The 10,771-nt window shown below is 41.2% G+C and overlaps 1 protein-coding gene, 2 non-coding genes and 1 pseudogene across 4 annotated transcripts; 1 reads left to right on the plus strand and 3 right to left on the minus strand.

Moving 5' to 3' along the window:
• Positions 1 to 371: 371 nt before the first annotated feature.
• LOC144052033 (uncharacterized) lies at positions 372 to 8,091 on the plus strand. Of its 2 annotated transcripts, XM_077565774.1 has the most exons (10): positions 372 to 435; positions 516 to 674; positions 1,959 to 2,060; positions 2,936 to 3,107; positions 3,246 to 3,295; positions 3,681 to 3,794; positions 4,457 to 4,637; positions 5,626 to 6,368; positions 6,510 to 6,614; positions 7,190 to 8,091. In XM_077565774.1, the coding sequence occupies exons 1-10, from the start codon at positions 433 to 435 to the stop codon at positions 7,454 to 7,456; spliced, it is 1,896 nt and encodes a 631-aa protein (XP_077421900.1). In that variant the 5' UTR covers positions 372 to 432; the 3' UTR covers positions 7,457 to 8,091. The 2 variants fall into 2 exon arrangements, with proteins under 2 accessions (XP_077421900.1, XP_077421901.1); XM_077565775.1 differs by having other exon boundaries at positions 376 to 674.
• Positions 8,092 to 8,383: 292 nt separating this feature from the next.
• LOC144052748 (U2 spliceosomal RNA) lies at positions 8,384 to 8,548 on the minus strand (annotated as a pseudogene).
• A 411-nt stretch (positions 8,549 to 8,959) lies between these two features.
• Positions 8,960 to 9,123, minus strand: LOC144052731 (U1 spliceosomal RNA). Its single transcript, XR_013294286.1, has one exon. It is a non-coding gene; the product is annotated as a U1 spliceosomal RNA (small nuclear RNA).
• Positions 9,124 to 9,887: 764 nt separating this feature from the next.
• LOC144052747 (U2 spliceosomal RNA) lies at positions 9,888 to 10,080 on the minus strand. Its single transcript, XR_013294301.1, has one exon. It is a non-coding gene; the product is annotated as a U2 spliceosomal RNA (small nuclear RNA).
• Between the last annotated feature and the right edge of the window lie 691 nt (positions 10,081 to 10,771).

Consider the following 10,771-nt stretch of genomic DNA (forward strand, 5'->3'; position numbering starts at 1 on the left):
CTACTTTTCTTATCAAAACACTTTTTCTGCACTGGATCAATCATATTTACGTTCATGGGGGAAAGATGAGTTGAGATACCTATTTTGAGTTACGAGTATGGTCTCGTGAACAAAATGCTCATCTCAAGGCACTACTAAACTAAACATTACTTTAGTTTTGAAAAGAAATGAGACGTAATCCCATCTGATTTTTAGACCATAAATTTCATGCACATTGAACTCCCCCCAGTTTAACCTGTGATAAGCAATATGGAATGGACTTGTCGTCAATGGAAAGAACACATACATTAAAGTGATGCCTTTATTTCCTAAAATGTATCAAAACAAATAAGTACACTTATTTTGAAATACTTGCCTGATAGTGAGTGTCACTTCCGGTTATGAGTAGAGCGCGTTCTTTCGGGACGACAAAGTTGACAAGATGCATCTGACATGGTCTGTTTGCTTTAAGTTTTCGGGTATCAGCGTTGAAAGTAGTCATTCCTAAACGTAATTTAAAGTCCACTCCACGACAGTTTCAAATGGGGGACTTTGAGGCGCGAGCCACATCCATTTTGGAGGAAATGGCGAACAAGGCTGTGATCGAAATGTGCAAAGTTGCCTTTTCTCCCGACTTGACCCAAGAAATGTTTTGGAGCGAGGACGACAACGCTCAAGTTTCATATCAGGATATGGTACCTTTTCTTTTCTTATTTCACCTTCTCACCTGGCCTGCCTGGTTATAGAAACAGAAGAGCTAGCTCGCTAGCCGCTGCGGCATCCAACCAACCAATTTAACCAACCACGTTAGAACGAATACTATAGCAAAAATAAGTTAAACAAAGTAGTTTGTAACACTCCCCAACTGTGGGGAAAAAAGCCAACTTTGGTTGCTAGTCCTGTGTTTCGACAAACGCGGGGCAATCTAGTAGTTTGTCGACAAGCACGCCAGCCAGCCACATCCTATCGAAAAAAGTCTTAAAAATGTCAGTAATGTAATCACACAGAATAGTTTACAATCTCGCCAACATAAGTAAATATGACGAGTATGACGCTAGTTAGTCGCAATCAGAACTGACTGACAAGCTGCTTTCACAATGTGCCGACTGAATTTATTCTTTTAAATTGTATTTTTTAAACAGTCTGTATCAAAAACTAAGTCAATTTGCAAGCGCATAAACAGACATTGTAGTCATTAACGTATAATAGGCCTACAGATTCTAATCTAGACCATTTCTACATTTCTCACGGGTACAGTACTTCCGATTTCCGAGAGGCAAAAACTCAGATTGCACCATTAGTAAACAAACCCTGGCATGTCATTTGACCAGTGTCGAGATATTGAGAAAACATAAATGGCTTCTTTTTTAAAATGTATTATTATTTATTTTATTTATTAGCCATCTTCTTTGCTGCCTTAACTTGCGTGTGTGTGTTGTCAGGAAGACGGAACATTGCCCTTAATTTACATTTGAACAGGTAAATTGATTCAAAAGGAGAATTTGTGGAAATTCAGACACATGCGGCCTGAATGGTTAACATCTGCCTCACAGATGTGAGGGTGGCCGGTTCGAATCTCTGTGCTTGTGTGCGTTTTCCCAGGGTACTCTTGCTTCCTTCCACATTAGAACATGCTATGGAGATTTAAAAAGATAAATTAACCCCATGTGTGAAACTGTGAAAAACATTTTTTTTCTCTATATTTCCCCCACCTGGCGCCCAAAGTTAGCTGATAGTCACATGCACACCAGCAAACCTATTATTCATGATAATAAGTTGCATATAAAATGGCTGGATGGAAATTCATACATAGTTAACATGATCGTTGAAGAAATTGCTAATTAATTGACTTTTCTGTTGCTCGGAATTAGGTCACAGATGTGCTCTTTTAAATGTGATGTGCTGTACAGTAGAGCTGACATGGGCTAGCAAGCTGGTAATGTGAGTCTATATTTAATATATTTGTTGTCCCCCATCAGGTGGTTCATCTTGCCAACACCTTCATGACATTGTTGGCTCAAGAGGCGGTCAACAACATCTGTCAACTTTTCCATGAATCTTCTACTCTGCTGCGCTTGCAAGTATGTCACTTTGGTATTTCAAATTCACACCATTCAAATGGATTCATAAGCAGTGGTGCGTGTTAATAAAACTCATTCACTGCCATTGACGGCTATAGACGTCAAAAATTCATTTGAATTATTTCTATTACTTTAACAGTTTTTCCACTTATGTTAACAAGAGTATGACAACCTAGAAAAAAAATACTGTACATTTAGAACAGATCTAAAAATGTGTGATTAATCGTGAGTTAACTATTGAAGTCGTACAGTTAATTCCATCAAAAATTTTAATCGCCTGACACGATTTAAAAAATGAAAAGAAAAGACTTTTAAAAAATTAGGGGCCTCAGGCGATTACATTTTTTAATCGTAATTAATCACATGACTTCACTAGTTAACTCATGATTAATCACTAATTTTATATCTGTTCTAAATGTACTATTTAAAAAAAATAGGTTTTCATACTCTTTAGGTGGAAAAATAAAAATTATTTAAATGTAATTTGCTTTTTCATACATTTTTTAGCCCACTTCGGGGGGTGGGGGTTTGGGGGGTGTATTAAAATTGTAATGCTACTCTGGTCAGATATTCAAATTCCAAATCACCAAGTCTGAATTTGTTTTTAAATAATAACAATATTATCTAAGAACATAAATTTACTTTTTACTTACTTATTTAAAAAATAAATAAATAAATAAAGAATGAGCGGGTGCACAATTCTCTTGAAGTGTTGAAGAGATTGTGTGGCTTAAAAAATGTAGGAAAAGACTTCATATATGACAGCATTATTTTCTTTTAGTTCTTCATTCCGTCTGATTTTCTCTTTGTGCAAGACTGGCGTTAATTATGAATATTTGAATGACATTGATGAATGACTCTTGTCCTGTGTGCAGGTGGCGCAGGGGGAAGCGCAGCTGGAGAACCTGAGGACGAGGCTGGACGTGGCGGAGACGTCTCTGAGTATGGTGTTGCAAAGTGCTTGCGCCATGGTAGTGAAAGAGCAGGAGCATGAGCAGGTCATGGTCGGAGGAGTGTGCGCGTCGGAAGGAGAGACGCTTAGCTCAGGTATCACCAACGTCAATATTGTTTCTCCTATTGCACAGTGATCCAATAGTAATACAGCGTAACAAGGCGCTATAAAAATGTCTGACAAAGTGCTAACTAGCTTGTTGCTAACTTCTTGACATTGATTTATGTTTGCAGCCGTGTCTGGAGAGGTTGAACAGTCATCCGTCATTGAACTAACATTGGAGGTACTCCAGATGACCTCACACCTCCGGCATATTTTCAGTGCATCACAGTTTCATCATAACGGCAACCTCTCAACTTGATAATTGCGCCCTTTACAAAGATAACTAAAATGTCTTCAGTCCTAAAAAGTTTGATTAAATTGGATCAAAATGACTGGTAATTTTTTTTCCAGTTACGTGTTTGCATTTTAACAGTAGTTTTAAAAAGATATCATGACATCTGTCCGGATTGGCAAAAGGAATATTATCATTAAATGCCGTTTGAATTTAGCCTTTGAGGTGTTTATTTTGAGCATTTGCATTCCGTTTACTGATTGGGTTTCATTCTAATAGGAATACAAGGCCATGAATGTAAACCCAGCTATTATTATGTTTGTTTTTCTGTCAGGACAATGTGCTTGCTGCATCGATACGGGACATCGTTGTTGACCAAACGTTATGTGATTCCGGCCAACAGGAAAATAACGCAGACCCGGACAACCACATAGTTCTAGACTATCAGGTTGACCAAGCATTTCATTTATTTGACTCTTGCTTATTAACATACTAGTATCGGTTGAATCCTCATATCTGAATGTTAGGGCAGTGATTATCAACCATTGATGGAAAATAATTTACTACAGTGTTAAGTATTTCTGTTCATCTATCTATGCCAGTGACTCAGTGCCTTATAGTGACAAGCAAATATTTAAATGTTCAAATAACAGTCATGACACATACTTTTTTTTTTTTAAATAAAATATTAAACTAAACTATAACCTTTTGTGTTATATTTGGAAACTCGACCCCAACAAGTTTTTGCCGTCATTTCAGGTCAGCAATTAGTCACTTTTCTGCTACCCATAGGTACAGCGGACCCCCACTATTTGCGGCTGGTTCATGAATAGTAAAAAAACGTGTAGAATTGACACCCATTGAAATGTGTTGTGGGGAAGAAAAAATACATATATACTGGATTAGTCAAAAGTTTTCAAACACATGTTCATGATAATAAACGGAGAGGTGTCTCAAGTCTCACAAATCTGCAGCTGCCGACCCGACCTCTCGAATATGCGGGGTGCCACTTTATCCAAGTGCCTATTGTTCACAAACGTTATGAAATGATGTATTAACAATAACACATCCTTGAATCATTTTTACCCTTTTTTTTCCTCTGGGGTGAAGCCAGAAGAATATGCCTGCGACGTCGACCACAAGGACAAAGCCAAAACTGCAATCACAGCCGACAAGCAGCTCAAAACGCACCACCCGGTCAAGAGCTTTGTGTGCTCGCTGTGCGGATGCAGCTTCCCCGTCAAACGCAGCCTCAACGCGCACATGCGGAAGCACACGGGTCAGCTCAGGGGTCAGTATTATGTTGTATTTGTCAGTATGTCATAAAAAAAACCTTTTCATTAAATGTGTCTTAAAAGTCTCAAGTTTAATCAAAATAGTCCAAGTAAGTCCTAAATGTGATTAACTCATGTGCTCCCAAAAACGCATAAATATGTTCTATTTTAAACGTTTTAAGTGTTCCAAAGACGTATTTATACGTTTTTATGTAGTTTTTTTCCCCTTCATGCTAGAGCATACAGAAGACTTTAATGCAGCCTCTCAACTACAGAGAACAGTTGGTAGTTACTACAAAACGGCCAGCAGGTGGCAGTAGAGTATAAGAGATCAACCAGACCATGTTCTAAACAAGCTGATTTCCCCACAGTTCTAAACTTGGCTATATTCTAATGCTAATTGATGCAAAACGGAAACAGATAGAAATATTTTTTAAAAAATCCCGATGAAAGAAGAGATTCTAATCTTTCTTTTGGTAGGTTCCATGTTTTAGCAATAGCAATAGAACACAATATTCTGTGGGCCTTGCAAAATCAGTCAAAATCCAGTTAAACAACATGGAGCGAAGGGGATTGCTTCATTGAAAATGGCTGGTAGTGAATGAGTTAAAATTGCATTTAAAGGGTCCTAAAAATCTTTAATTTTACAATAGTGATCTTAGAGCGGAAGAAATGTTCTAACATTTTTTTGTCTAAAATTTATTCAAAATTGTCTTTGGTGCCCTTTAAAAGTCATCTTAAATGTGTTCAAAGCGGTCAAAAGGTCCTAGAAATTTTAAAATTAGATTAGGGGAAGTCAATCTTAAACATTTCTTGACAATAATATATTATAAGTGACCTGACATGTCTAGGTTTTCATACTCTTGTTAACAAAAGTGGGAAAAAATGTTTTGAATTTTTGACGTCTATTGCTGTCAATGGCAGTGAATGACTTAAAGGGGAATTCACCCCAAAAACAAAAAGTTTTAATAACTCTTTGGTCTACTTCCTGCTGTTTCTCCCCAGGCAAGCATGCTCACACGTGCGACGTATGCGGTAAGGGCTTTACGCTCAAGCAGATCCTGCTGAACCACCAACGCAGGCACAATGAGGAGCGGCCCTTCAAGTGCACGCAGTGCAGCAAGAGCTTCTACCGAGCAAACGGCCTGAAGATGCACAAGCGCTTGCACGTCGCCCACGCGCGCACAGCCGAGCACCGCTGCGACTACTGCGACAAGGCCTTCAGTCTCCAGTGCAACCTGCAGCGTCACCTGCGCATCCACACGGGCGAGAAGCCTTTCTGCTGCGAGATCTGCGGCAAGAGCTTCAACCAGGCCGACACGCTCAAGAGCCACCAGCGGCTCCACACGGGAGAGCGGCCATTCAAATGCCACACCTGCGGGAAGACCTTCATCCACAAGGGGCCCCTGAAGACGCACACCGACGGCGCCTCCTTGCCGTGCGTGGCGTGCAGCGCGGCGGCGGCCTGCGCCGACGGAATGCGCGACCACCTGGAAACGCACGCCGACGCCATGCCGTGCGTCTGCATCCTGTGCGGCCACTCGCTGCCCACCGTGACGGAGTTGTGTTTGCACCAGCAGCACCACCTCACGGCCAACCGGGCGCATGGCTGCAGCTACTGCGGCAAGAGGTTCAAGTCGGCCAGGTACCTGAAGATACACACCAAGTTGCACAGCGGAGTCAAGCCCTTCTCTTGTGACATCTGCCTCCGCAGCTTCTCGCTGCACCGGAGCCTCAAGTTGCACCAGGTAAACCTTTTTATTTTCACAAATGTTGCTCAAAAGTGTTCGTTTGAGCAAAAATGAGAGAGAAAAAACAATCTGTCAGTTTATGTTGTCTGTCCACCGAAATGCATGTCTACTATACAACAAAACTGTTTTTTTCTCCAGGAAGTGCACAATGATGAGAAGTCGTTTTGCTGTGATATTTGTGGCAAGTTTTTCAGAAACTTGCGCATACTGACCTCCCACCAGCGCATCCACACAGTCGAGAAGGTAAAAAAATATATATACATATACGTCATAAAGGTATTAGTGTGCGAACAGTCTGACACTTGGTGAATTCTGCTTCACAATCATAGTAAAATAAGATGCCAAGATACTGTAACGCGTACCACCAATCGGAGAAAAGCTGTTTTCCATATTCAATTTAAGGAAAACAGCGATCCAATCAGAGCAAAGCTTGTTTACATTTTTAATATCAGATATCCAGCCATCTCATTTGCCTGGTGTTTTTGACAATTAGCGTAGCTTGAAAAAGAGCATCCTGGGTATTTTCAAACCACTTTTAAATAAGGTCGCCAAAATAACACTTAATCGCTCCCCAATTGGATACTCTTTCTTAAGTTATGGTGATGTTACTCTCAAATAGAACATTATTTAATTTGAGCACTTTGAGCTAAGCAACAATTTTGCGTTACTTTTTTCATTTTAGCATGGTGTTTATTAAATATAGACACACAACTTGTAATAGCCTACACATTTTTTTAAATAACTAAAACTAATAAAAACTAACAGAAGGATGAGTAACAGATGAATGCATCATGCATGATTATTTTTTCCCTTTTCAGGGAGAGTACACAGGTGAGAAGCCATTCGCCTGCAGCGTGTGTGGCAAACGCTTCAACCACAGTCCCAACCTGATCCGCCACCGCCGCATCCACACGGGCGAGAAGCCGTACATCTGCGACGTGTGCGGCCACCGCTTCAACCAAAGCAGCAGCCTCAAAACCCACCAACAAGTCCACACCAGCCACAAGAAGTTCATGTGCGACCGCTGCGGCAAAGGCTACAATGAAAAGAGGAGCCTCAAAAACCACAAGTGCCTCGAATCCTGACTGCCTGAAACGGTAAAACTTGAACTCACTGTGTAAATGGAAGCGTGCACAAAAAAAAGTATTCTTTGGTTAATTTATGAAGTATGAAGAAAAAGATCAAAATAGTGAAATACTGCACAAGCTTTGTAATGCTATTTGGCATTACTGGAGAAATTCACAGTTTCTTTACCTTAATCTGATGCTTTATTATAGCAACATCAACAAACCTTATTTGAGCCCAGAAACAAACAGCATTTTACATTAGAAAAACCTCATGGCACACCAGCAAAGCCAAAATGTCACAAAAAAATCTACACTTACTGAAATAAAATAATGGCCTATTTCTCAATTTACTCCTTCATTTATCGTGGGGTTCACCTTCCTGCCTATCACCACAATAGGCAAAGTTTCATATTTGAACCTCATCACCAACAAACAATACAGTATGTGAATGACGGGTGCATGTATTTTTGTCCACTTGGGGTCGCTATCCACACACTCATCTGACACAAAATATGAATAGAATACGTACTACTGGTTGTGTACAATGACCGACCGTGTCAGTTGAGGCTACCGGCGGCAGGTGTGCATAAATGTGCTTTGTTTTGATTACTGTGTTGTGTTGCTGTCGGTTTAATAAAGCAATTAAAAGAGCACCGGTGGCTGTTTTCATACTCCCACTATCTAGTGTTAATATAAATCTCAAATTGGAATAAAACAGAGAGAAATTACTTTACTAAATTCAAAACGGTTTTGTCCCAAAGTAATAGATTTGTGCTTTGAACCCCTCCCATCTACAGGACCTCAATTCAAAATTCATATGGCATAGTGTAAATTGTACACTATGCACATAACATTTCGGTTATTCTATTCAATCTTCTAGCTGCATGCTGATATATCCAGTGCTGCAACAAGCATTTATATTATCATGGTTTAATTTTCAATGTTAGGGGGTGCACCGTTCCTGGAGGTACTGCAATACCAGGTCGATGCGTGGAGTGGACGGAGCAAGCCCCTATTCCATCTCCCAGTTTCAAAAATCAATTTAATATATGGTCCCCGGATAGGGGACGTATAACAAATCAGTAACGATGCACTGCTCCTGGAAACAATACGAACGACTGTCTAATTTAGTGACGGACTTATGGCTCTTTATAGGGAGCCGTTCAATTAAAAGGGCTGTTCAAAAGACCAGCACTTTAATGTTTTTTTTTTTTTTGTATTATTTTAAAACGTAAAATTAGTGACACATCGCTATTCATGCCATACTTTATAAGGGGCATATTCTCCCGGGTGTTCAAGTCAGAAATGGCACTCGCGTTGGTAAACGTCATTTTGTGCGTTAATTAACTGCTTCCGTGTTCCTCCATGTCTCGCCGAGCGACTGCTGTGCTAATGCACGAATACGGTCATGGCCAATCGTGCGCAATATTTAAGAACACAAAGAAGTGTGGGTTAAGCAGCCGCTAAGGCTAGAAGAAATCAAATATTACTTTAAGTTAAGTTTTCATTTGAACACTTTATCAGGGGAGAGCGCGAACGCAGTCCCCCACTACCACAAATTATGCAGTCGAGATTCCCACATTTGGGGAATTCGCAGGGGTCAGCACAGCCGGAGTGCAATGGCTGAGCCTCACCCTGGGTGAACCACCTTCTTGATCATGGTATCTCCCCTGCCAGGTAAGTATGAGTTGGATGCGGCGCGAGCACGAGAGTCATTCACGCGCACACTATGTGAAGCGATGGTTTCATAACTTGTGAACAATCATACGGACATATCGGAACACATAACACACATACGGAAATTTAAAATGTAGTGTAAGCAAATACACTGACAAATATGCGTTCTATTTGAGTATTTGAAGTTGAAGTCGAGAGTCAGTGGCTTCCCATAATGCATAGCGGCATCGAGAGACGATATCCTACCATTAAACTGCGTCTATTCACACATTAAAACATGCAACGTCTCAAATTGGAATATAAGAGCGAGAAATTACCCGACTACATACAAAACAATAAACATAACAGTAATGAGAAGTGTGTGTAGTGGGTGGGTTCCTCAAGTAATGCTTTTTTTACGTCACAAACAGACAACACATCCGGTTAGGCGTGTGTTGGATGTGCATCTAAAATGCTACTGCCACCTACAGGACCTCCATTCACATGACATGGCGTGTATACTGTCACGATCACAAAACTTTTAATAACATGACATCAAAGTTACACCACCATTGCACACAAATACATTTCTTACTGAGATTTACACTTTATTAGTTTCACCTTCTCCAATAAGGGTGGTGCACCATAATGTCCACCCAAAATGCTCCTGTCACCTCATAATTTAAATATCACGTTTCTATAATTACTGATATATGAATTAAATGGCCTGCTGGTAATACTGACTGTCTACTGTATTAATTAAACCTTTGGGTGTTCTTTATTTGACAAGGTCATGGGGTGCACCGTTCCTGGAAGTACTGCAATACCAGGTCGATGCGTGGAGTGAACGGAGCAAGCCCCTATTCCATCTCCCAGTTCCAAAAATCAATTTAATATATGGTCCCCGGGTAGGGGACGTATCAGATATTAAACTGATAAGAACAGATTTTTCTTTTTCATGTTTTTATTGTCACTTTTAAATCAATCACAAATCACATTTCTCCAATATGGAGCATTCATTTTGTCCTTAACATGTTATTTAAAAATAAAAACAATTTAAAAATGTAAAAACCACATTCATATCTATTGTGCAGGAGCGTAGCACTGCATTACTAAGTGGGTCTTCATCCCACCCTCTCAAACAGCGCTTGTCCTGGACCTGCCGAGTCGCTCTTTGAGCTCCTTCCCTCCTGCCTCTCCCGGAGAGCCAGGCCGTCGCTGCCGAGACCTTCATCGTGTAGCTCCGGTTCCCTCCTCCGGGCGGGCACAGGCGACGCTTCTTGGTGGCTGTGTCCTTGGCCTGCCGCGTGCAGCTTCGATGGTCCCTGCAGCCATTAGGAGCACAGCCAAGGGGGGGGTCTGCCTGTGCCTCCTTACCAGCAAGTTTCTGGAGGTCCACATGGCGTCTTTGATGGCGGCAAGGGTGAGCCAGTCTTTTGCAAACTCCTCCCGGGAACGCTCGACTTGGCTCACCCCATAGAGCACGTATTGTTCATTTAGGACCTCCCTTGCTGGCAAGTCCGGGAATTTTCTCAGGTGGCCGGCTGTCGCCCACAGGTCTACGGCAGCACTGCACTCCCAGAGGAGGTGCCTCACCGACTCCTGGGCGCCACAACCAGGTCGGGGGCAGGTTGAGTGCGCTGACATTCCTCGGGAGTGCATAACGGCCCTGACTGG

The sequence above is a fragment of the Vanacampus margaritifer genome, chromosome 5, assembly GCF_051991255.1.
Source record: "Vanacampus margaritifer isolate UIUO_Vmar chromosome 5, RoL_Vmar_1.0, whole genome shotgun sequence".
Taxonomy (NCBI): Eukaryota; Metazoa; Chordata; class Actinopteri; order Syngnathiformes; family Syngnathidae; genus Vanacampus; species Vanacampus margaritifer.

Bases quoted from the DNA above. Each gene is read 5' to 3' on its own strand.
- LOC144052033 (XM_077565774.1), top strand. The intron at 675-1,958 runs GTACCTTTTCTT...GTCCCCCATCAG, and splicing joins AAGTTTCATATCAGGATATG to GTGGTTCATCTTGCCAACAC. The intron at 3,108-3,245 runs GTATCACCAACG...TTATGTTTGCAG, and splicing joins AGGAGAGACGCTTAGCTCAG to CCGTGTCTGGAGAGGTTGAA.